The following is a 27,751-nucleotide window of genomic DNA, read 5'->3' on the forward strand; positions in this document are numbered from 1 at the left end:
AAACTGAAACAGCTGCCTGAAGTACTTTTCTACCAAAAACTGCTTCAGAAGAAGAGAAAACATCAAAATGGTAGAATTTAGTAAAAGTATGCAAAGAAGACCAAGTTGCTGCTTTGCAAATCTGATCAACAGAAGCTTCATTCCTAAAAGCCCAGGAAGTAGAAACTGACCTAGTAGAATGAGCCGTAATCCTTTGAGGCGGGGACTTACCCGACTCCACATAAGCATGATGAATCAAAGACTTTAACCAAGACGCCAAAGAAATGGTAGAAGCTTTCTGACCTTTCCTGGAACCAGAAAAGATAACAAATAGACTAGAAGTCTTTCTAAAATCTTTAGTAGCTTCAACATAATATTTCAAAGCTCTTACTACATCCAAAGAATGTAAAGATCTCTCCTTTGAATTCTTAGGATTAGGACACAATGAAGGGACAACAATCTCTCTACTAATGTTGTTAGAATTCACAACCTTAGGTAAAAATTGAAATGAAGTCCGCAACACCGCCTTATCCTGATGAAAAATCAGAAAAGGAGATTCACAAGAAAGAGCAGATAACTCAGAAACTCTTCTAGCAGAAGAGATGGCCAAAAGGAACAAAACTTTCCAAGAAAGTAATTTAAACTGATTTGTGGGTGTGGTGAGGGGTGTATTTATAGGCATTTTGAGGTTTGGGAAACTTTGCCCCTCCTGGTAGGAATGTATATCCCATACGTCACTAGCTCATGGACTCTTGCTAATTACATGAAAGAAATGTCCTTTTATATAAAGCTAAAAATAAAACTGAATACAATGGGGAATATGTATCAAGCTCCGAATGGAGCTTGATGCCCCGTGTTTCTGGCGAGTCTTCAGACTCGCCAGGAACAGCAGTTATGAAGCAGCGGTCACAAAGACCGCTGCTCCATAACCTGTCCGCCTGCTCTGAGCAGGCAGACAGACATCGCCGCGAGTCTGCAGGGAGCGGCGTTGCACCAGAAGCTCTTGTCAGCTGCTGGTGCAATGCTGAATACGGCAAGCGTATTGCTCACCGTATTCAGCGATGTGTGTCAGACCTGATCCGCACTATTGGATCAGGTCCGACAGACATTGATAACTAGAGGCCAATGTCTCTTTAAGCAAAAACAAATTATAATTTTGAGATACACTGTATACCATTTCCTATATATGCTTGTTCACAGTATTTTCATTTCTGTTTATTTGTCTTGTGTTTATTGTGCATCTAAAATTAAGTCAATGTTTGATACAAATGTCTAATGAACATCAAGGGTGTCCCAATGTAAAAATAAAATGGCTGGGAACCAATGTAGCAGTTTTAAGGTCAGTGTTTCATCTATTGCTTCTCCGTGGTGTCAGTCGGCACATTACCCCGTCCATGGGTCTAAGGGACCCTGTATCTAATATCTTAAAGTTCTGTCCTTCCTCCAGCTGGAACTCAAATCGCTGCAGAAGTTTTGTCATCACCACTTTGGCTTCCATCTACAGAATAGGAAATGGTAACTTTAATTCATGTAAAAAAAGGGGAATGTGAAAATGTTTCAGTAAATACACAGTATATCACTTTATTAAATATGAATATTGCATTAATATGCTTTTACACGTTTTCATCTGCTTAAAGGAACAGTCAACAACAGAATTCTTGTTGTTTAAAAAGATAGATAATCCCTTTATTACCGATTCCCCAGTTTTGCATAACCAACACAGTTATAATAATACACGTTTTACCTCTGTAATTACTTTGCATTTTAGCCTCTGCAAACTGCCCCCTTATTTCAGTTTTTTTGACAGACTTGCATTTTAGTCAATCAGTGCTGACTCCTAGGTAACTTCATGTGCATGAGCTCAATGTTATCTATATGACACACATGAACTAATGTCCTCTAGTGGTGAAAAACTGGTATAATGCATTCATATTAGAGGCAGCCTTCAAGGTCTAAGAAATTAGCATATGAGCCTACCTAGGTTTAGCTTTCAACTAAGAATACCAAGAGAGCAAAGCAAAATTGGTGATAAAAATAAATTGGAAAGTTTAAAATGACATGCCCTATTTGAATCATGAAAGTTTATTTTGGACTTGACTGTCCCTTTTAAAAAATAGAAAAGTCAAAATTAAACTTGCATGATTTAGATAGAGCATGTCATTTTAAGACACTTTTAAATTCACATCTATTTTCAAATGTGCTTCGTTCTCTTGGTATTCCTTATGAAAAAGAATACGCACATATCCTACACTAGTGGGAGCTAGCTGCTGATTGGTGCACACATTTGTCTCTTGTGACTGGCTAATTAGATGTGTTCAGCTACTAGCCAGTAGTGCAACGCTGTTCCTTCAGCAAAGGATAATAAGTGAATTAAGTTAATTTGATAATAGAAATAAATTGGAAAGATGTTTAACATTGTATGTTCTATCCAAATAATGTAAGAACATTTTGGGGTTTCCTGTCCCTTTAAATGAAAAGGGCTCCAGTGTCTATATAAGTATATATGTGTGTACAGATGTATTGTATTTATATATTTACAGCCATATATACACGTATAAATACCTCTGTACATACATATGTATATACATGGCAGGCTTCACAAGGCTAAACCTGCCACATATCTGTCCCTAATTTGCAGTTCATTATTGATCACTTCTTCTGAAGCCAAACAATGGTCACAACACAATGACAGTGACAAGCCCTGTCTTCTCCAGAAGCAAGTCCGGATTGGCTCCTCCAGCTAAGGAAAGCAGGGGGTGGAGTTTAACTATTGAAAAACAATTGCAGCAAATAAGGTGTTAATCTTTTCTACTAATGTTCAGACAGTGTTGATATGTTAATCTATTGGAAAACTGCTGAAACATTGCTGTTTACTTTTAGTGGGTCTGATCTGGCCATCCAAGGAGCTTGTGTATTTGTACATAATTCTATAAATAGTTGGAATGTTAACTGTAATACATTTATACAAATTGTATACATGATTTTGAATTAAATGTGATTATAATGTCATTTTGTTTTGAGGCTTTATCTTTAGCATAAATATGTGCAATAAGTAATGCGGCCAGTAGTAAATTCGGCCATGAGTAGCTGGTCTTCTCTATGTAAAAAAATATCGGACAACCTTGGCATAAAGGTTTAAATGTTTAAATTCCTTGGTGAATTCCCAAATAAATATTTATGCCAAACCTGACAACATTTACATGTGTTTGTAACCAAATCCTTTCTTACCTGAGCAAACACCTGACCGATACAGGAACGTGGTCCCAAAGAAAATGGGAAATAAGTAAAATATGGCCTGTGCAGCGAAAAGAAAATATAAAAAGTAAATAAGCCACCAGTAAAATACAAACTAGAAGCCATCAGCGATTATGGGAATACTGCAGAAAATTCAGGTACTTACTTGGGAGCATCTGGACTGAATCTGTCAGGATCAAAGGTGAGGGGATCTTTAAAAAACTGCTCCATTCTTCCCATTACATAGGAGTTAAACTGTGGGCAGAGTGATACATAGCTGTGATTAAACTCATAAATACATTGTTTTTTGTGTAAATATGGACAAAATAGTAGCTTTATTAAAGGGGGAGTTAAAGGAATAGTCTACTATAGAATTTTTATTGTTTAAAAAGATAGATCATCTATTTATTACCCATACCGCAGTTCTGCATAACCAACACTGTTATATTAGTATGTTAGCCTCTGCAGACTGCCCCCTTATCTCCGTTCTTTTGACAGACTTGCATTATAGTCAATCAGTGCCCTCTCATAAGTAACTCCACTGGCGTGAGAACAGTTATTTACATGGCACACATGAACTAGAGCTATCTAGCTGTGAAAAAGTGTAAACATTCACTGAGATAAGAGGCAGCCTTCAAGGACTTAGAAATTGGCATACGAGCCTAACTAGGTTTAGCTTTAAACAAAGAATAATAAGACAACAAAGCAAATTTGATTATAAAAGTAAATTGGATAATTGATTAAAATTCCATGCCCTATCTGAAGCATGAAAGTTTAATTTTGACTAGACTGTCCCTTTAAAGAGTCTGTTTCATTGTTGTAATAAAAAAAGCACTAAGCTGTGTCTTATACTTAATAGAAGTAATTGCAATATTTTTGTTCTTCTATTTAAATAGATTTTAACTTTTTTTTTTTAAACTAGATTTGTGCTTGTCCTTTACTTCCAGTCACAGCCTTACAAGGAGGAGGGGCCTCTGCAGGAAGGTTTATCTTAGCTTGATGTCATAAAACTTCTAGGCTGGTTACTATTAAATGGACATTGTACACTAGTTTTGTTTTTGCATAAATGTTTTGTAGATTATTCATTTATATAGCCCATCTGGTAGTGTTTTTATAAAAATGTATAGTTTTGCTTATTTTTTAAGAACATTGTGCTGATTTTTAGACTCCTAACCAAGCCCCACAGTGTCAGATGCATACACGTGTTTACAGACTCCAGCAGGCTCCTGTTTATGTTATCTCGGCTAGATTTGGAGTTTTGTCGGTAACGACCCGAAAAGCTAACGCCGGCTTTTTTCTGGCCGCACCAAAAAAATAACTCTGGTATTGAGAGTCCACATAAAGGCTGCGTTAGGCTCCAAAAAAGGAGCGTAGAGCATATTTAACGCAGCTTCAACTCTCTATACCAGAGTTGCTTACGCAAGCGGCCAGCCTCAAAAACGTGCTTGTGCACGATTCCCCCATAGGAAACAATGGGGCTGTTTGAGCTGAAAAAAACCCTAACACCTGCAAAAAAGCCGCATTCAGCTCCTAACGCAGCCCCATTGTTTGCAATGCGGAAACACTTCCTACGTCTGCACCTAACACTCTAACATGTACCCCGAGTCTAAACACCCCTAACCTTACACTTATTAACCCCTAATCTGCCGCCCCGGCTATCGCTGACCCCTGCATATTATTATTAACCCCTAATCTGCCGCTCCGTAAACCGCCGCTACTTACATTATCCCTATGTACCCCTAATCTGCTGCCCTAACATCGCCGACCCCTATATTATATTTATTAACCCCTAATCTGCCCCCCACAACGTCGCCTCCACCTGCCTACACTTATTAACCCCTAATCTGCCGAGCGGACCTGAGCGCTACTATAATAAAGTTATTAATCCCTAATCCGCCTCACTAACCCTATAATAAATAGTATTAACCCCTAATCTGCCCTCCCTAACATCGCCGACACCTAACTTCAATTATTAACCCCTAATCTGCCGACTGGAGCTCACCGCTATTCTAATAAATGTATTAACCCCTAAAGCTAAGTCTAACCCTAACACTAACACCCCCCTAAGTTAAATATAATTTACATCTAACGAAATTAATTACCTCTTATTAAATAAATTATTCCTATTTAAAGCTAAATACTTACCTGTAAAATAAATCCTAATATAGCTACAATATAAATTATAATTACATTGTAGCTATTTTAGGATTAATATTTATTTTACAGGCAACTTTGTAATTATTTTAACCATGTACAATAGCTATTAAATAGTTAAGAACTATTTAATAGTTACCTAGTTAAAATAATTACAAAATTACCTGTAAAATAAATCCTAACCTAAGTTAGAATTAAACCTAACACTATACTATCATTAAATTAATTAAATAAAATACCTACAATTACCTACAATTAAACCTAACACTACACTATCAATAAATAAATTAAATACAATTCCTACAAATAACTACAATGAAATAAACTAACTAAAGTACAAAAAATAAAAAAGAACTAAGTTACAAAAAATAAAAAAATATTTACAAACATAAGAAAAATATTACAACAATTTTAAACTAATTACACCTACTCTAAGCCCCCTAATAAAATAACAAAGACCCCCAAAATAAAAAATTCCCTACCCTATTCTAAATTACTAAAGTTCAAAGCTCTTTTACCTTACAAGCCCTGAACAGGGCCCTTTGCAGGGCATGCCCCAAGAAGTTCAGCTCTTTTGCCTGTAAAAAAAACATACACTACCCCCCCCAACATTACAAACCACCACCCACATACCCCTAATCTAACCCAAACCCCCCTTAAATAAACCTAACACTAAGCCCCTGAAGATCATCCTACCTTGTCTTCACCTCACCAGGTATCACCGATCCGTCCTGGCTCCAAAATCTTCATCCAACCCAAGCGGGGGCTGGCGATCCATCATCCGGTGGCTGAAGAGGTCCAGAAGAGGCTGCAAAGTCTTCATCCTATCCGGGAAGAAGAGGCGATCCGGACCGGCAACCATCTTGATCCAAGCGGCATCTTCTATCTTCATCCGATGACGACCGGCTCCATCCTGAAGACCTCCACCGCGGACCCATCTTCTTCCGGCGATGTCCAACTGAAGAATGACGGTTCCTTTAAGGGACGTCATCCAAGATGGCGTCCCTCGAATTCCGATTGGCTGATAGGATTCTATCAGCCAATTGGAATTAAGGTAGGAATATTTTGATTGGCTGATGGAATCAGCCAATCAGAATCAAGTTCAATCTGATTGGCTGATCCAATCAGCCAATCAGATTGAGCTGGCATTCTATTGGCTGTTCCGATCAGCCAATAGAATGCAAGCTCAATCTGATTGGCTGATATCAGAATATTCCTACCTTAATTCCGATTGGCTGATAGAATCCTATCAGCCAATCGGAATTCGAGGGACGCCATCTTGGATGAGGTCCCTTAAAGGAACCGTCATTCTTCAGTTGGACGTCGCCGGAAGAAGATGGGTCCGCGGTGGAGGTCTTCAGGATGGAGCCGGTCGTCATCGGATGAAGATAGAAGATGCCGCTTGGATCAAGATGGTTGCCGGTCCGGATCGCCTCTTCTTCCCGGATAGGATGAAGACTTTGGAGCCTCTTCTGGACCTTTTCAGCCACCGGATGATGGATCGCAAGCCCCCGCTTGGGTTGGATGAAGATTTTGGAGCCAGGACGGATCGGTGATACCTGGTGAAGTGAAGACAAGGTAGGATGATCTTCAGGGGCTTAGTGTTAGGTTTATTTAAGGGGGGTTTGGGTTAGATTAGGGGTATGTGGGTGGTGGTTTGTAATGTTGGGGGGGGTATTGTATGTTTTTTTTTTACAGGCAAAAGAGCTGAACTTCTTGGGGCATGCCCCGAAAAGGGCCCTGTTCAGGGCTGGTAAGGTAAAAGAGCTTTGAACTTTAGTAATTTAGAATAGGGTAGGGCATTTTTTATTTTGGGGGTCTTTGTTATTTTATTAGGGGGCTTAGAGTAGGTGTAATTAGTTTAAAATTGTTGTAATATTTTTCTTATGTTTGTAAATATTTTTTTATTTTTTGTAACTTAGTTCTTTTTTATTTTTTGTACTTTAGTTAGTTTATTTCATTGTAGTTATTTGTAGATATTGTATTTAATTAATGTATTGATAGTGTAGTGTTAGGTTTAATTGCAGGTAATTATAGGTATTTTATTTAATTAATTTAATGATAGTATAGTGTTAGGTTTAATTGTAACTTAGGTTAGGATTTATTTTACAGGTAATTTTGTAATTATTTTAACTAGGTAGCTATTAAATAGTTCTTAACTATTTAATAGCTATTGTACCTGGTTAAAATAATTACAAAGTTGCCTGTAAAATAAATATTAATCCTAAAATAGGTACAATGTAATTATAATTTATATTGTAGCTATATTAGGATTTATTTTACAGGTAAGTATTTAGCTTTAAATAGGAATAATTTATTTAATAAGAGTTAATTTATTTTGTTAGATTAAAATTATATTTAATTTAGGGAGGTGTTAGTGTTAGGGTTAGACTTAGCTTTAGGGGTTAATACATTTATTAGAATAGCGGTGAGCTCCGGTCGGCAGATTAGGGGTTAATAATTGAAGTTAGGTGTCGGCGATGTTAGGGAGGGCAGATTAGGGGTTAATACTATTTATTATAGGGTTAGTGAGGCGGATTAGGGGTTAATAACTTTATTATAGTAGCGGTGCGGTCCGCTCGGCAGATTAGGGGTTAATAAGTGTAGGCAGGTGGAGGCGATGTTAAGGGGTGCAGATTAGGGGTTAATAAATATAATATAGGGGTCGGCGGTGTTAGGGGCAGCAGATTAGGGGTACATAGCTATAATGTAGGTGGCGGCGCTTTGCGGTCAGCAGATTAGGGGTTAATTATTGTAGGTAGCTGGCGGCGACGTGGTGGGGGGCAGATTAGGGGTTAATAAATATAATACAGGGGTCGGCAGTGTTAGGGGCAGCAGATTAGGGGTACATAAGTATAACGTAGGTGGCGGTCGGCAGATTAGGGGTTAAAAAAATTTAATAGAGTGGCGGCGATGTGGAGGGGCCTCGGTTTAGGGGTACATAGGTAGTTTATGGGTGTTAGTGTACTTTAGAGTACAGTAGTTAAGAGCTTTATGAACCGGCATTAGCCCAAAAAGCTCTTAACTACTGACTTTTTTCTGCGGCTGGAGTTTTGTCGTTAGATTTCTAACGCTCACTTCAGACACGACTCTAAATACCGGAGTTAGAAAGATCCCATTGAAAAGATAGGATACGCAATTGACGTAAGGGGATCTGCGGTATGGAAAAGTCGCGGCTGAAAAGTGAGCGTTAGAACCTTTTTTGAGTGACTCCAAATACCAGAGTTAGCCTAAAACCAGCGTTAGGAGCCTCTAACGCTGGTTTTCACGGCTAACGCCAAACTCCAAATCTAGCCGTCTGTCTTTTCATATGTAGAGAAGGGGGGAGGTGGGGAGTGTCTGCTCTTTTTGTTTACCCAGCCCCTTTCAGTGGGTGTCCCAGACTATCTCATCAACAGTGCTAAACTGGGAGCTTCGAAGTAAGTTTTTAAAAGGTTTTATACTGGATGTTTAGATCAGTATCTGTGCATATTCTTCTGTATAGTAGTGTCTATTACGTGCAGTTATATGAAAATTGGTGTATACTGTCCCTTTAAGTGAATAGACTCGATAACAGGGAGTCAGACTTGCTCATACCTAGATCAGTCAGAATGTAACTTAAAGTGAAAGTAAATCCTAGCATTTTACAAACGCTAGGATTGACTATTGAAACAAATAAAGGGGACTTTCATTCATGATGAAGTATAAGATACTTCATGTAGAAAGCTCCTTTATTTGTTTCAATCAATCACCGTTCTTAGCTCCTACAGCAGCCCACGGCTAAAAAATTTGTTTTCCTAAGAGGTGACGTTTTCACCTTTTACCCAATAGCCGTGCGGTAAATCCGGCTTGGCGCCCATGGGAGCCGGATTTTTTTTAGCTGTGGGCTGCTATAGCAGCTGAGAACAGCAATCGTTTGAAACAAATAAAGGAGCTTTCGACATGAAGTATAAGATACTTCATGTAGTCCCCTTTATTTGTTTCAAAAGTAAATCCTAGCGTTTGTAAAACGCTAGGATTTACTTTCACTTGAAGTTTCAAAGATGTCAGCTCTCATATCACATGGGGGGGGGCAGTGCTACACTGAGACTTTCTAAGTGCTAATTTTGCAAGAAAAAAAGTTGTTTGCTGTTTTTTTTACACATTGCCTCTGACGAAGCTGGGAGGAGCCCAGCAAAACGCGTAAGGCCATGCCCATCTCATTGACGAGGTTTAGGTGAGCTGTGTGCAGCGGTGTTTCTTATAGCCGGCTTTGATTACAGAACCCCGCTGCCACGGTATTTTACCTCCTCCTTACGTTTGATAACAATATCCCTGAGTTTTATCATGGCCCATTCCGTATTTGCACTAATATATTTTGTGACACTGGAGATTTAACCTTATGTGCAATTGATAAGCTACAAAGGGACAGAAACACCCTGGACAGTCTAACACTAACAGTGGGCTTAGTGTATTGCTCTCAGTGGGATACGAACAGTTTTTTGGACAATACAGCATATCGTTTTGCCTTGATTTGAACATCTTAAACGAAGTGCTATTACATACCTCATATGTTTGAGGGTGAAGTCTGTAAGTGTACATCTTGATGGTTTTATTGTTGTGAATAAAAGTGGAAAATTTGTTTTAATCTGCACTTAGATCAGTGTGTTTTCCCTTGGCTGCGCTCCATCCCCCTTTCTGTTTCTACAGATTTTTGCCTACATATCCTCGTCTCACGGAGATCACACCAGTGATTGGAAGGGAGCTGCACGGCTAACACACATACCAAAACAAGAACTCTCTAAAAGGGAAGTCAAGAATATATGTTTCTCTTTTCTGATATTGAAATAACTTTTTTCCTTGCTTAAAGGGGACTATATCAATGTGATTCACTGAACTTTTTAACAGCACAATATCACCGTTATTTTATTGTCTGATTTTGGAGTACATTTGTGCTGCTCACCTGCAACTCCGTTTTCATTGCATATTGATCTTTATTATTGGCTTAGTTGTGGCGCTACCTCAATATTGTATATAATACAGTATTATTTTTTTGTTTTTTTTACACAATCTGTGTTTTTTTAAGGTGTTCTTTGATTTAACATATTTGTTTTTTACCAAAGAAGCACTGTTTAATATCTCTTTAAGCTAAATTTGTTGTTGAAACTTAACGTTTATGCATTTTAAACTTTCACGTACAATATTTAATTTCTTACAAAGCATTAAGGAAAGTCTATTGCATGTTTAAAGAAACAGTGTACTGTAAAATTGTCTTTACTTTAATTGGCTTACAATGACTTGTTATACCAGATGCAAAATCTATGAGAAATTGATCTTTTTGGTTTATTTTTATATTTGAAATAGCTGGTTTTGTTCTTTGAAACCACAACCCATCAAAATGGTTTGAGCTTGCTGGTAATCGGATATCTTTAGTCTATCACTTTATATACAGATGCTTCTTTATATCATCTCTGTAAACAAAAGCCCAGTACTATTCTACCTCCTACTAGGAGTGTAATGTCCTCTGCTGGCTATGTTTTAACTATACTGTACTTAAGTATGTAATTTGTTTATATGTGTGTACAGATGTATTTATGTATTTATATGTATATACTGTATATGTGTTTATATGTGTATACTGTATATGTATTTATTTGTGTGTACAGATGTATTTATATGTGTATACTGTATATGTATTTATATGTGTGTACAGATGTATGTATATCTATATACTGTATATGTATTTATATGTGTATACTGTATATGTATTTATATGTGTGTACAGATGTATGTTTGTATTTATATGTGTATACTGTATATGTATTTATATGTGTATACTGTATATGTATTTACTGACATATATACACATAAATGCATATGTAAACAAATATAGACATACATATAAGTGCATTGTACATCTGTATGTGTGTACAGATGTATTTATGTATTTATATGTATATACTGTATATGTGTTTATATGTGTATACTGTATATGTGTTTATATGTGTGTACAGATGTATTTATATATTTATGTGTATACTGTATATGTGTTTATATGTGTATATTGTATATGTATTTCTTTTACAAAGATATGACGAGTCCACGGATTTCATCCTTACTTGTGGGATATTAACCTCCTGCTAACAGGAAGTGGCGAAGAGCACCACAGCAGAGCTGTATATATAGCCCCTCCCCTTCCCCTCCACCCCCAGTCATTCTCTTTGCCTGTGTTATACTAGGAAGACATGGTAAAGTGAGGTGTTAGTTTTAGTTTCTTCAATCAAGAAGTTTTTTATTTTAAATGGTACCGGTGCGTACTATTTTCCTCAGGGGATATGGAAGAAGATTTCTGCCCTGAGGTTTAATGATCTTAGCATTTGTAACTAAGATCCACGCTGGTTCCCACAAGATTTCTGAAGGTAATCATGAGACATCTTCAGTGTGGAGACCGGTTTCATGCTACAAGTAGCATTAAGGTATGTGCAGCCTTTTTTCTGAGGAGACTTGGTGTATCAGAACTGGCTCGCATTATTTGCCTGTATGGGGATGGGGTAAGCAGTAAAACCTGTTTTAATAAGAGGGGTGTTACTGGAGTCCCTATATTATATTTATCATTAGTTGATATTTGGGCAATATGTGACATGGGAGACAATGTTAAAAACGATGTTTTATGTTTTTTATTTTTGGCACTTAAAACTTATTGTTTTTATGCTTGAGGGTTGTATTGTGTGTGTATTTCTACTTTAGTGCAAAACTGCATTCCCATGCGGTGTTGTTTGGGCCTACTCCAACTTTTGACCTTAAGGGGCGGAGCCTATTTTTGGCGCATTTTCCTCAGGCTTAGCAGCAGCAAACAGTAACTCGTGGCTCCTGGACTGTGAAGCTGGTCTGAAGGGTTGGAAACTTGATTCGAAGTACTCTGGGAGCAGGTAGGTGTAGATGGTATTTTTATCTATCTTTTGACTAGATGTTGATATAAGTACTTCTAAAGCCTTATTTCTGCCTTTGCTTCTGGGTGCAGTAATTTTTGGATTAACCAACAATATTTAAGTTAAATTTGGGAATAATTTAACGTTTTTTGTGCATTTTGGAAAAATTGTTCACTTTTTCTTTTCTTAAAGGCACAGTACACGTTTTTTCTAATGTTTATTTTATGCTATAAATAAGTGTTTAAATGACTTTTGTGGTATTACTAGTCTGTTCAACATGTCTGACATTGAGGTTTCTCATTGTTCTATGTGTTTAGAAGTAGGGTTGCACCGATACCATTTTTTTAAGACCGAGTACAAGTACCGATACTTTTTTTCAAATACTCACCGATACCAATTACCGATTCTTTTTTATGTCATGACAGTTTACCTAGCACATTACAGAGTAATGATTTAAGATCACTTCTTTATAATATGAACTGTATCTCAAAAGACATTTTGAAATAATAAAACAGTTTTATGTGCTTGTTGTCACAAAGTTTACAGAACATGTTTATAAATAAAAATATTACAATAACAATAATAACAACAATAAATAACAGCTGCAGCAGCTAGGGCTGGAAAGCAACACTTTAAAGGGTGGATTACTGGATGCAATTGGGTTTTAGGGTGCCTATATAACTCATCAATCTGACATTTGTACTTAATACAAAGTAATATAATTTAATTCTGAAAATAATATTGGGGAAGGAGTATCCCAGTAATCCCCTTTGAGAAAAATGGGGCATTTGCATTCTACTGACTCAACAGAAAATAGGCTGGTCTTCATAAATTTCCAGGGCTGCTTTTTATTCCCAGTCCAGCCCTGGCTAAGGATGTTCCTCAGAGTACAGTATGTTTTGAGCATAATTGTGTAAGAGGAGAACTAGCAGTATAACAGGCAATCTAGCAATTAGAATATTTTTTCAAAAGTTAGTGGAAAATTCTTATTAAGGAACAGAAGCACTCTGCATGTTCAGCTATAAGTCTGTTTCTGCTAACAGCAAGGACATTTAACGCTAAGCTGAACAGTCTTTCACTTTTCACACTACTGCATGGGTTAGAAAGCTGCTCTGATGTACAATAATAAAAATAACAGCAATTTGTATTGGCAGAACAATTTTTAGTTAAGTCTCCACTCCAGCTTAAAATGAAATGGGAACATGCAGTTTGAAAAATGCCACAAGATGGTGTATGGGTAGGAATTGGAGGTATCGGTTTAAGTATCGGTGCATTTGCACGAGTACAAGTACTCATGCAAATACTTGGTATCGGCACCGATACGATACTAGTATCGGTATCGGTGCAACCCTATTTAGAAGCTATTGTGCAACCCCCTCTTACATTGTGTAACTTTTTGTACTGAAAGGGCTTTACAATGTAAAAAGCATATTTTAAATAAAGTAAGTGTGCCTAAGGATGATTCTCAGTCTGAAGTGAATCAGGATATGCCATCCAATTCTCTCCAAGTGTCACAACCTTTAACACCTACACAAGCGACGACAAGTACTTCTAGTGCGTCTAATTCCTTTACTCTGCAGGAGATGGCTGCAGTTATGTCAACTACCCTAGATAGAATTAAGGCTCTCAAGCTAGCTAATTCTTTTATTACTGATGCCGCTTTTCAAATTGCTAAATTAGTGGCAAAAAATGCAGGATTTACTATTTTAGCACGTAGAGCATTGGGGCTCAAATCTTGGTCTGCTGATGTGTCATCAAAACATAAGCTTTTAGCTATTCCCTTTAAAGGTAAGACCCTTTTTGGGCCAGAATTGAAGGAAATCATTTCTGATATTACAGGAGGTAAAGGCCATACCCAACTCAGGATAAATCGGTTAAAATGAGGGGTAAACAGAATAATTTTCTTTCCTTTCGGAACTTTAAAGGAGGACCCCCCGCTTCTTCTTCCTCAAAGCAGAAAGGGAATTTTACCCAATCTAAGTCGGTCTGGAGACCTAATCAGAACTGGAATAAGGGTAAACAATCCCAAAAGTCCGCTCCTGCTCCTAGGACAGCATGAAGGGGCGGCCCCCGATCCGGGACTGGATCTAGTAGGGGGCAGGCTCTCTTTCTTTGCTCAGGCTTGGGCAAGAGATGTTCAGGATCCCTGGGCACTAGAACTAGTGACCCACGGTTATCTATTGGAATTCAAGGACTTTCTCCGAAGAGGGAGATTTCATCTTTCAAAGCTATCTGCAAACCAGATAAAAAGAGAGGCGTTCTTACGCTGTGTAAAAGATCTTTCTATTATGGGAGTAATTTGTCCAGTTCCAAAATTGGAACAGGGACAGGGGTTTTTACTCAAAGCTATTTGTGGTTCCCAAAAAGGAGGGAACGTTCAGACCCATTTTAGATCTCAAGTGTCTAAACAAAATTTTAAGAGTTCCATCATTCAAGATGGAGACAATACGAACAATTTTACCAATGATCCAGGAGGGTCAATATATGACTACCGTGGACTTGAAGGATGCTTACCTACATATTCCTATCCACAAGGATCATCGTCAGTTTCTAAGGTTTGCCTTTCTAGACAAACATTATCAATTCGGATTGGCCACAGCACCCAGAATCTTCACAAAGGTTCTAGGATCTCTTTTGGCGGTTCTCAGACCATGAGGAATAGCGGTGGCACCTTATCTGGATGACATTCTGATTCAGGCGTCAACATATCATCTGACAAAATCTCACACAGACACAGTGTTGTCTTTTCTGAGAACTCACGGCTGGAAGGTGAACATAGAGAAGAGTTCACTTATCCCACAGACAAGGGTTCCTTTCTTGGGAAATCTGATAGACTCGGTAGCCATGAAAATATTTCTGACGGAGGTCAGAAAATCAAAGATTCTAAATACTTGCCGAGCACTTCAGTCCATTCCTCGGCCATCAGTGGCTCAGTGTATGGAAGTAATTGGATTAATGGTAGCGGCAATGGACATCGTTCCGTTTGCTCGCTTTCATCTCAGACCACTGCAACTGTGCATGCTCGGACAGTGGAATGGGGATTATGCGGATTTATCTCCTAAGATAAATCTGGATCAAGAGACCAGAAACTCTCTTCTTTGGTGGTTGTCACCGGATCATCTGTCCCAAGGGACTTGTTTCCGCAGACCCTCGTGGGAAATAGTGACAACAGATGCCAGCCTTCTGGGCTGGGGTGCAGTTTGGAACTCCCTGAAGGCTCAGGGTGTTTGGACTCAAATTGAAGTCTCTTCTTCCAATCAATATTCTGGAATTGAGAGCAATATTCAATGCGCTTCAGGCATGGCCTCAGTTGGCTTTGGCCAAATTCATCAGATTCCAGTCGGACAACATCACGACTGTGGCATATGTCAATCATCAAGGGGGAACAAGGAGTTTCTTAGCGATGATAGAGGTATCCAAGATAATCAGTTGGGCAGAGGCCCATTCTTGTCATCTGTCAGCGATCTACATCCCAGGAGTAGAGAACTGGGAAGCAGATTTTCTAAGTCGACAGACTTTTCATCCGGGGGGAGTGGGAACTTCACTCTGAGGTATTTGCCTCATTGATTCTCAGATGGGGCAGACCGTAATTGGATTTGATGGCGTCCCGACAGAATGCCAAGCTTCCAAGATACGGATCCCGGTCAAGGGATCCTCAGGCCGAACTGATAGATGCCTTGGCAGTGCCTTGGTTGTTCAGCCTAGCTTATGTGTTTCCGCCGTTTCCTCTCCTCCCACGCGTGATTGCTCAAATCAAACAGGAGAGCGCTTCAGTGATCCTGATAGCGCCTGCGTGGCCACGCAGGACTTGGTATGCGAATCTAGTGGACGTGTCCTCTCTGCCACCGTGGAAACTTCCATTGAGACAGGACCTTTTTATTCAAGGTCCTTTCCAACATCCAAATCTAATTTCTCTGCAGCTGACTGCGTGGAGATTGAACGCTTGATTCTCTGATTCAGTTATCAATTCTTTGATACAGGCTAGAAAGCCTGTCACTAGAAAAATCTATTATAAGATATGGCGTAAATATCTTGATTGGTGTGAATCCAAGGGTTACTCATGGAGTAAAGTTAGGATTCCTAGGATTCTGTCTTTTCTCCAAGAAGGATTGGAGAAAGGGTTATCAGCGAGTTCCTTAAAGGGACAAATTTCAGCTTTGTCAATTCTGTTTCACAAACGTTTGGCAAATGCACCAGATGTTCAGTCTTTTTGTCAGGCTCTATCTAGGATTAAGCCTGTATTTAGACCTATTACTCCTCCCTGGAGTTTGAATTTAGTTCTTTGAGTTCTTCAAGGGGTTCCGTTTGAACCTATGCATTTCACAGATATTAAACTGTTATCTTGGAAAGTTTTGTTTTTGGTTGCTATTTCTTCTTCTCGAAGAGTTTCTGAGCTTTCAGCGTTACAGTGTGACTCGCCTTATCTCATATTTCATTCTGATAAGGTGGTTTTACGTACCAAACCTGGTTTTCTTCCTAAGCTTGTTTCGAATAAGAATATTAATCAGGAAATTGTTGTTCCTTCCTTGTGTCCTAATCCTTCTTCTAAGAAGGAGCATATGTTACATAACTTGGACGTGGTCCGTGCCTTAAAGTTTTACTTACAGGCAACTAAGGATTTCGGTCAATCATCTTCATTATTCATTGTTTATTCCGGAAAGCGTAGGGGTCAAAAAGCTATGGCTACCTCTCTTTCTTTTTGGCTGAGAAGTATCATCCACCTGGCATATGAGACTGCTGGACAGCAGGCTCCTGAAAGAATTACGGCTCATTCTACTAGGGCTGTGGCTTCCACATGGGCTTTTAAAAACGATGCATCTGTTGAACAGATTTGTAAGGCTGCGACTTGGTCGTCCCTTCACACTTTTTCCAAATTTTACAAATTTGATACTTTTGCTTCTTCTTTGGGAGAAAGGTTCTTCAAGCAGTGGTGCCTTCCGTTAAGGTTTTTGTCTTGTCCCTCCCTTTCATCCGTGTCCTATTGCTTTGGTATTGGTTTCCCAAAAGTAAGGATGAAATCCGTGGACTCGTCATATCTTTGTAAAAGAAAACTAAATTTATGCTTACCTGATAAATTACTTTCTTTTACGATATGACGAGTCCACGGCCCAACCTGTTCTTTTTAAGACAGTTTTTCTTTATATTTTTTGTAAACTTCAGTCACCTCTGCACCTTTTAGCCTTTCCTTTTTCCCTATACCTTCGGCCGAATGACTGAGGGTGGAGGGGAAGGGGAGGGGCTATATATACAGCTCTGCTGTGGTGCTCTTTGCCACTTACTGTTAGCAGGAGGTTAATATCCCACAAGTAAGGATGAAATCCGTGGACTCGTCATATCGTAAAAGAAAGTAATTTATCAGGTAAGCATAAATTTAGTTTTATATGTGTGTACAGATGTATTTATATGTGCATACTTTATATGTATTTATTTGTGTGTACAGATGTATTTATATGTGTATACTGTATATGTATTTATATGTGTGTACAGATGTATTTATATGTGTATACTGTATATGTATTTATATGTGTGTACAAATGTATTTATATGTGTATACTGTATATGTATTTATATGTGTATACTGTATATGTATTTATATGTGTTTACAGATGTATTTATGTATTTATATGTGTATACTGTATATGTATTTTTATGTGTATACTGTATATGTATTTACAGACATATATACACTAGTGATGTCGCGAATAGTTCGCGGCGAACATAGCATGTTCGCGTTCGCCGCTGCAGGCGAACATATGCAATGTTCAATCCGCCCCCTATTCGTCATCATTGAGTAAACTTTGACCCTGTATCTCACAGTCTGCAGACACATTCCAGCCAATCAGCAGCAGACACTCCCTCCCAGACCCTCCAAGCTCCTGAACATGAGCCATTTTAGATTCATTCGGAAGCTGCATTGTTAGTGAGAGGAGGGACAGTGTAGCTGCTGGTGATTTAATAGGGAAATTGATAGCTAGGCTAGTGTATTCAGTGTCCACTACAGTCCTGAAGGACTCATCTGATCTCTGCTGTAAGCACAGCACCCCAAAAAGCCCTTTTTAGGGCTAGAACATCATTTTTTATTTATTTTTATTTTTTTCCTGTGTAATCTAATTGCAGTTGCCTGCCTGCCAAGCCACTTGCCCAGTGCCACCACTCATATCTGGTGTAACAGTAGTGTAAATTTAAAAAAAAAAACTTTTTTGACTGTGAAACATCAGTCTGCTAGTGTAATCTAATTGCAGTTGCCTGCCTAGCATCGTGTGTGCTAGGCCCACTTGCCCAGTGCCACCACTCATATCTGGTGTAACAGTAGTGTAAATTTAAAAAAACTAAAACTTTTTTGACTGTGAAACATCAGTCTGCTAGTGTAATCTAATTGCAGTTGCCTGCCTGCCAGCGTGTGTGCCAGACCCACTTGCCCAGTGCCACACCACTCATATCTGGTGTAACAGTAGTGTAAATTTAAAAAAAAAAAACTTTTTTGACTGTGAAACATCAGTCTGCTAGTGTAATCTAATTGTAGTTGCCTGCCTGCCAGCGTGTGTGCCAGGCCCACTTGCCCAGTGCCCCCACTCAGTCTTCTAGTGTAATCTAATTGCAGTTGCCTGCCTGCCAGCGTGTGTGCCAGGCTCACAGCGTATACTGTGCCCACTTGCCCAGTGCCCCCACTCATATCTGGTGTAACAGTAGTGTAAATTTAAAAAAAAACAACTTTTTTGACTTTGAAACATCAGTCTGCTAGTGTAATCTAATTGCAGTTGCCTGCCTGCCAGCGTGTGTGCCAGGCCCACTTCCCAGTGCCACCACTCATATCTGGTGTAACAGTAGTGTAAATTTAAAAAAATAAAACTTTTTTGACTGTGAAACATCAATCTGCTAGTGTAATCTAATTGCAGTTGCCTGCCTGCCAGCGTGTGTGCCAAGCTCACAGCGTATACTGTGCCCACTTGCCCAGTGCCACCACTCATATCTTGTTTAATAGTAGTGTAAGTGTACATTTAAAAAAAAAAAAAAACTTTTTGGACTGTGAAACATCAGTCTGCTTTTTTGTTTCAGGCTCACAGCTTATACTGTGCCCACTTGCCCAGTGCCACCACTCATATCTTGTTTAATAGTAGTGTAAGTGTACATTTAAAAAAATAAAAACTTTTTGGACTGTGAAACATCAGTCTGCTTTTTTGTGTCAGGCTCACAGCGTATACTGTGCCCACTTGCCCAGTGCCACCAGATGACAAACCTAGTCAGTCGCACCGAAGGCACCATCAGCAACATCATACCATTTGTTTACTTCCTGGAGCGTGCCCTGCGAAGAGTGCTGGATCAGGCCATAGATGAGCGTGAAGAGGAAGAGGAAGAGTTGTGGTCACCATCACCACCAGAAACAGCCTTATCAGCATCGCTTGCTGGACCAGCGCCAACGCTGGAAGAGGATTGTGAGGAAGAGGAGTCAGAGGAGGAATGTGGCTTTGAGGAGGAGGAGGAGGAGGTGGAAGACCAACCACAACAGGCATCCCAGGGTGCACGTTGTCACCTATCTGGTACCCGTGGTGTTGTACGTGGCTGGGGGGAAGAAGATACCTTCAGTGAGAGCACTGAGGACGAGGAACGGGACATGAGTAGCTCAGCATCCAACCTTGTGCAAATGGGGTCTTTCATGCTGTGGTGCCTGTTGAGTGACCCTTGTATAAAAAAGCTGAAGGAGAATGACCTGTACTGGGTGTCCACGCTACTAGACCCCCGGTATAAGCATAAAGTGCCTGAAATGTTACCGAATTACTGCAAGTCGGAAAGGATGCAGCAGTTCCAAACTAAATTAAAAAGTATGCTTTACACAGCGTATAAGGGTGATGTCACAGCACAACGGGAATCTAACAGGGGAAGAGGTGAAAGTAATCCTACGACTCCCACGACCACGCCGGCAAGGACAGGACGCTTTACAGACGTGTTGTTGATGGAGGACATGCAGAGCTTTTTTACTCCTATGCATCGCCACAGCCCTTCGGGGTCCACCCTCAGAGAACGACTCGACCGACAGGTAGCAGACTACCTCGCCTTAACTGCAGATCTCGACACTCAGAGGAGCGATGAACCCTTTGACTACTGGGTGTGCAGGCTTGACATGTGGCCTGAGCTATCCCAATTTGCAATAGAACTTCTGGCCTGCCCCGCTTCAAGTGTCCTGTCAGAAAGGACCTTCAGTGCAGCAGGAGGTATTGTCACTGAGAAGAGAAGTCAAAAAAGTCTAGATTACCTCACCTTTATTAAGCTGAATGAGGGATGGATCCCGAAGGGACTGACATTGGGCGATACATTCAAGTAAAAAAGGCCTGATGAGATGAGCTGCCTTGTGCTAAAAATGGTCCACACGGTGCTGTATTTTATCTTCGAATGCCGGATGACTTGCGTGACTTATCCGCCACCAACTAGGGTTCAAGCCGCAATGTTTTAGGGCACTTTCTGCCTGGGAAACAAACATCAATACCTAATTTTTCAGGCATGTGTACATGCCTAATTTTTCTGGCCTCTGGTGCAGCACTGTGGCTTCAAAAACCAAACCAATAAAAAAGGCACATAACAGGGATTAAACTGATAGGTATAGTACTACTTAACACACCACTCCTATCTGGTGGCACATTAGATTGCACGCGCAGTGCCCCAAATTTGAAGTAGGAGGACCGACCAAGCAGGGGACGTAACAGGGATTAAACTGATAGGAATAGTACTAATTAACACACCTTATAATAACGCAGAGAGAGGCAACGCAGAGAGAGGAGTCTGAAGAAGAGGAGTCAGAGGAGGAAGGTGGCTTTGAGGAGGTGGAAGACCAAACACAGCAGGCGTCCCAGGGGGCTTGTTGTCACCTTTCGGGGACCCTTGGTGTTGTACGTGGCTGGGTGGAGGAAGAGACCGTAAAATGACATCAGTGAGGACAAGGAACGGGACATGGCTAGCTTGGTATCCAACCTTGTGCAAATGGGGAGTTTGCGGTTGTTCAAATGGACTGTTTGCGGTTGTTTGCGGTGCGTTAAAGGGACAGTCTAGGCCAAAATAAACGTTCATGATTCAGATAGAGCATGTAATTTTAAACAATTTTCCAATTTACTTTTATCACCAATTTTGCTTTGTTCTCTTGGTATTCTTAGTTGAAAGCTTAACCTAGGAGTTTCATATTCTAATTTCTTAGACCTTGAAGCCCACCTCTTTCAGATTGCAGTTTAACAGTTTTTCACCACTAGAGGGTGTTAGTTCACATATTTCATATAGATAACACTGTGCTCGTGCACGAGAAGTTATCTGGGAGCAGGCACTGATTGGCTAGACTGCAAGTCTGTCAAAAGAACTGAAAAAAGGGGCAGTTTGCAGAGGCTTACATACAAGATAATCACAGAGGTTAAAAGTATATTATTATAAATGTGTTAGTTATGCAAAACTGGGTAATAAAGGGATTATCTATCTTTTAAAACAATAAAAATTCAGGTGTAGGCTGTCCCTTTAAACGGGGAGTTTGGTCTGTCATTGTGAAGCGGGCGTAACCCTTACACTACCTGATCGATACAACATCATATCTGATGTTTTAAAGCACGTTATTCCAAACAATTTAGGAATGTTAGGTGATTTATGCCCTTTGTGGCTTAAAACCAGACTCTGCATCAACTATGTAATTTTCCATGGGAGTTTTTCCATGGATCCCCCTCCGGCATGCCACAGTCCAGGTGTTAGTCCCCTTGAAACAACTTTTCCATCACTATTGTGGCCAGAAAGAGTCCCTGTGGGTTTAAAAATTTGCCTGCCCATTGAAGTCAACACTCCAAAAGAGTGTCCAAAGAGAAACACAGCAACGCGTTTCTCAGTATCATGTACTGTTTCATCAGGCTGAATGTACTGATGAAACAGTACATGATACTGAGAAACGCGTTGCTGTGTTTTTAATGTGTTGCAATAAACACTTTTAATAAATACAACTTGCTACTTTGTTTCTCTTTGGACACTCTTTTGGAGTCATTTTATATCTCTGCTGGAGGCGGGACGTTGCCTCCCTGACTGTTAGCCTGTTTGGTGAACACCATTTTTTGGCTTCTGGGAGTCTTTTGCCTAAGAGGAGAGTTTACCGGACAACTCTGAGGTTCCGGTTTGCCTAGCCAGCACCACATCTTGGTGCTTTTATACACGTGAGTGGTTCTAAACTACAATCTTAAATCTGATATAATATACGGAATTATGCTATGTGGCGCCTTCTCTATATCCTTATACATATAAGTGCATTTGAGCCCTTTGCATTCAAGTAGTTAAAAACAATTTAAATTATATTTATACAATATTTAACTATGTTTAACTATATATTTATTGTAAATATTTCACATTCCAAACTTAACTATGACTGCTAGCAGTGTGTTTTGCTTGCTGTTCACTCAGTGTTAAATATTAGCTCAGTTTGTTTGTATTCCCCTTAAAATTTAAACATTATGCAGTATAAATGAAATCTATATATATAAATGTATACGCCTAGATTTAGAGTTCTGCGTTAGCCGTCAAAACCAGCGTTAGGGGGTCCTAACGCTGGTTTGGGCCTACCGCTGGTATTTAGAGTCTTGTAGGAAAGGGTCTAACGCTCACTTTCCAGCCGCGACTTTTCCATACCGCAGATCCCCTTACTTGGGATCTTTCTAACACCGGTATTTAGAGTCTTGGCTGAAGTGAGCGTTAGAAATCTAACGACAAGACTCCAGCCGCAGAAAAAAGCCAGGAGTTAAGAGCTTTCTGGGCTAACGCCGGTTCATAAAGCTCTTAACTACTGTGCTCTAAAGTACACTAACACTTATAAACTACCTATGTACCCCTAAACCGAGGCCCCCCCACATCGCCGCCACTCTATTACATTTTTTTAACCCCTAATCTGCCGACCGCACACCGCCGCAACCTACATTATCCCTATATACCCCTAATCTGCTGCGCCTAACTTCGCCGACCCCTACATAATATTTATTTCCCCCTAATCTGCCCCTCCCCCAATGTCGCCGCTACCTACCTACAATTATTAACCCCTAATCTGCCGACTGGACCTCACCGCTACTATAATAAATGTATTAACCCCTAATCCACCTCACTCCCGCCTCAAAAACCCTATAATAAATAGTATTAACCCCTAATCTGCCCTCCCTAACATCGCCGACACCTAATTTCAAATATTAACCCCTAATCTGCTGACCGGACCTCGCCGCTACTCTAATAAATGTATTAACCCCTAAAGCTAAGTCTAACCCTAACACTAACACCCCCCTAAGTTAAATATAATTTAAATCTAACGAAATAAAATAAATCTTATTAAATAAATTATTCCTATTTAAAGCTAAATACTTACCCTGTAAAATAAACCCTAATATAGCTACAATATAAATAATAATTATATTGTAGCTATTTTAGGATTAATATTTATTTTACAGGCAACTTTGTATTTATTTTAACAAGGTACAATAGCTATTAAATAGTTAATAACTATTTAATAGTTACCTAGTTAAAATAATTAAAAAATTACCTGTAAAATAAATCCTAACCTAAGTTACAATTAAACCTAACACTACACTATCAATAAATTAATTAAAAAACCATCTACAATTCTCTACAATTAAATCAACTAAACTAAATTACAAAAAAACCCCCACTAAATTACAAAAAATAAAAAAAGATTACAAGAATTTTAAACTAATTACACCTACTCTAAGCCCCCTAAAAAAATAACAAAAACCATGCGTAGCTAACGCACCCCTTTGGCCGCAAAACTCTAAATCTAGGCGATAGTTAGTCCAATAAAAAATATTATTGCTCAATGCAATACTCTTGTTATTTTGATTATTTATATATATATATATATATATATATAAATATGAGAGAGATGATGAGAATGAATGAGAGAGAGAGAGGATGAGAATGAATGAGAGAGAGAGAGAATGAGAGAGAGAGATAGAGAGAGAGAATGAGAGAGAGAGAGAATGAGAGAGAGAGAGAATAAGAGAATGAGAGAGAGAGAATGAGAGAGAACGAGAGAGAGAATAAGAGAGAGAATGAGAGAGACAGACAGAATGAGAGAGAGATGTAAAAAAATCTTCATGGGGGGCGGAGCCAGCCACGGATGAAGCAGGACGTGCATGCTAGCTGCTCTTCCTAACCATAGCCTTAATTCTATATAAAGTGCAGATAAAAAACTCTTAAAAGTAAATGCTTATACTCTCCAAACCTTGTATATTTAATTGGATATAAGAGACAGCAGACTAACGGTCCAGGAGAGATTTTCTGGTGCAACTTACACCACTAACACTGATACGGATCAACGCTGCAGATCTACTCAAGGAGGCCAGTTTCCCAGAGGGTCGGGGCTCCTCTCTGGTGGCTACAAAAACTTTCTCTATTAGTAGCCGGTTGCTGAGAGAAAAGACCACTACCTAGTTGACCTGTGCCTGATCGCTAATAGGACACCACTCATCCGGTATCAACAAACCCCCGGTTTTGCCTGAGCCTTCCTACTGCAACAGCTCCGACTTTACAGCCTGCTATTCACTATATCAGCTCCGGAGGGTCGGGGATCCGCTCCGGAGCCTCTAGCTGCTACAAGCCGCCAGTTGAGGGAAAGGCATACAGAATTCCAGCCCCAAGAAGAAGATCCTGTGACCGGCGCTTACAGCTGATACGAAACTGCGCCTGAGGTGGTGAGAAGTACCAGGGCAGCTTTGCGACCATACGAAAGCTGGTCTCACTAAGGGGCAGAGGCGGCTATACTTCCCGGGAGCCTGGAGGTAATACCCGGTCTGGATAACCTGTTTTGGGCCTAGACGCAGCAGTTTACCTGCTGGATATAGGTGAAGACGACAAAGGGCGCGAACATCGGCCATCTTGCGCGCCTGTCACTTTTACACGCAGTGCCCATCTGTGCCTAGAGGCCTGCATACTGCAGCAGCAGCACTAGAGTTAAGGGATCCAATTTGTTTCGGCTCTGTTTTTCTGAGGGGGCCAGCGGAGTGTAGTAAGATAAATCTGGAACACCAGACGACCCGGAGTGAGTACTGTTTAATATCTAGAGGGCCCTTCTAGCTCTGCTTAATCCACGTGGCCTGGGTAAATAAACCACACAGTTACTACGCCTGTTGGCTGTTACAGGGTCCCACACAACATAACAGGGCATATTCTGCACTGAAATTGTGCAACTTGCTGGGATAGGTTAACTATGCCTCTTTTAAAACATATACTCCCAGTGCTACATTATTGAATAATCTGACAGAGGCAGTCCGGCTTGATTTAGTGAACTTGCTCAGGCCACAACCTAAAGAGTACCAGGAGTCTTACCAACTCAATTGTTTTAGTACCAGATTTGTAATCTCCTAGGTCTATCACAGTGTAACAGCCTACCCTCACACACAGGACTGTGAACACTGAGATTTTCAGCCCATAACTGTGGTAAATTTTAACTGAGGCCTATAAATCTGCACGTGTACTTAAAGGACCAATCTACTATTTAGAGGATACTGTGCCTAAAGCTGCTGCGTCAGCGTCATTGTCTTTGAGCCTCGGGCCCAAAGTGGAGTGTCATTCTTTTTTTTTATCTTTCTTTTTTTTCTTTTTCCTTTTTTCTTTTCTCTCTCCCTTCTCTTTCTTCTTCTTTTCTTTTCCTTTCTTTCTGTGCATATACAGTGTCTGCCTAACAACATTTCTTCTTCCCTGCAGGGCCAGTAGCATAATACCAGCTATAGTAGTTCTGCAAACAAATTTTACCTTAAGGGTTTATTTGTGTTGTTTTAAATCTGTATCATTTAACCTGATATATTTCAAGCTGTTGGAGGGCTATTCACATTAACGGTCCATACTGTAGGCTTTCACTCTCACTGCAATCTGTGGACCCTCTACACTAACAGCTGCTGCGCCAGCTTATGTATTTGGGCTATATGCCCACATTGGAGTGTTAATTTTGCCAATTAACTTTAACCCTTTCTTTACAGGGATATTATTGCAAATGTTTTTCTGTATATAAATAGGTCATAGAGTAGGGCTACCCAATCTATATGATCTGCCTGTATGTTATATAATAATTGCTCCTTGGGAACCTCTGACCAGCTCCTCATAAATCTATGATCAGCATCAGTAGATACTAGTATTTGGGGTCTATCCCCACAAGGTTTAGGAGACAGAGTGTACCTATTATTTAACATATTCCCCCAGCTGCTGCGTCAGCTCAGGTGTCTCTGTAATTCTGCCAAACAGAATGTAGTGTTTATTTCCTAACCTGTATTTTGCTCCACAGGAAAATAGACCTGGACATTCCACTATATATTAGGCGCCAGCAATTATAAGCCTATTACTTTGCATTCTTTGGCACTCTCTCCACCCCTTTCCTGCTGCATACAGGTGCAGCAGGTCATACCCCCATTCCTTTTTCCGATTTGGCCCAGTGAGGGCACTTTCCCTGGAGAGGGTGCATACAAGGATTCTCACTTTATTTGTTTCTGTGGAAGGTTAACCAGGAGCAGGTACTACCGGAGGTCATGTTGACATATTTTTCCCAGGCTGCAGGCAAGATGTTGAGCATGGCTGCCTAAATCAGGATTGACGTCAGGGGGACTATGTTATAACTCTCTCCACCATTGCCTTTCCCATCGCTACTCTGCATTCGAGTGTGATTTATCATTAAACACATATCATATTCACTGGTTTGACCAAGGATATAGCACAGACCATGTCCCAAACTACCAAGAGAAAATCAAAACCGTCTCACCCACCCAAAAAAACAGTGGTAGACCATTTTAAAGGCATACCTCCTGGAAAATCTCAGCTGTACAGAGAATCTACTTCTGCATTGGAAGGCAGTGAATCTGAAAGCAGCATGGATTCCCAGTCTCCTATACCAGATGCTCTATCTACGAATATTGTTGATGTTCTATCCAGACATATGAACCTCCATCAAGACACGCTAAGTAAAGGAATTAAAGGTTCCACAGCAGAGCTTCATAGAGAGATTGCAACATTAGGAGAACGCACCGAAACACTAGAACGCAAGCAGGAAGATCTAGCTGTGGACCAAGCCCATCTGTTAACTTATTCCCAGAGTCTGGCAAGTCAGATATCTGACCTGGAATTAAAACTAGTGGACATGGAGGATCGTTCCAGACAGAATAATTTGAGGTTTCAAGGAATATCTGAAGAGATTGGCTCCCAAGATCTTGAGTCCTATGTTTTGGAATTTTGCAATACCTTGCTACCTTCAACAGACCCACCGGGTCTTCTACTCGACAGAGTCCATAGAGTAGCTCGCCCTAGATCTGTCTCACAGGACAAACCTAGAGATGTCCTAGCTAGGATTCACTTCTTCACCCATAAAGAGAAGATACTGAGAGAGCTGGATAATAAACCTCAACTGCCAGATAAATTCCAACAAATTACTGTCTTCCCGGATATTTCTAGCTACACCTTACAAAGAAGAAGATCCTTCAGAAACATCACCCAAATTTTGAGAA

The 27,751-nt window shown here is 39.9% G+C and overlaps 1 protein-coding gene across 1 annotated transcript in view; it reads right to left on the reverse strand.

The window, feature by feature from the left end:
• Positions 1-1,178: 1,178 nt before the first annotated feature.
• LOC128644856 (cholesterol 24-hydroxylase) overlaps positions 1,179-27,751 on the reverse strand; it is a 156,544-nt gene continuing 129,971 nt past the window's right edge. Inside the window, exons 13-15 of the mRNA XM_053697477.1 lie at positions 3,380-3,468; positions 3,208-3,274; positions 1,179-1,477 (exon numbers count right to left, since the gene is read on the reverse strand). Coding sequence (XP_053553452.1) covers positions 1,328-1,477; positions 3,208-3,274; positions 3,380-3,468 — 306 coding nt within the window. The 3' untranslated portion in view covers positions 1,179-1,327. The remainder of the gene's footprint in view (positions 1,478-3,207; positions 3,275-3,379; positions 3,469-27,751) is intronic.

Source organism: Bombina bombina, chromosome 1, assembly GCF_027579735.1.
Source record: "Bombina bombina isolate aBomBom1 chromosome 1, aBomBom1.pri, whole genome shotgun sequence".
Classification (NCBI taxonomy): Eukaryota; Metazoa; Chordata; class Amphibia; order Anura; family Bombinatoridae; genus Bombina; species Bombina bombina.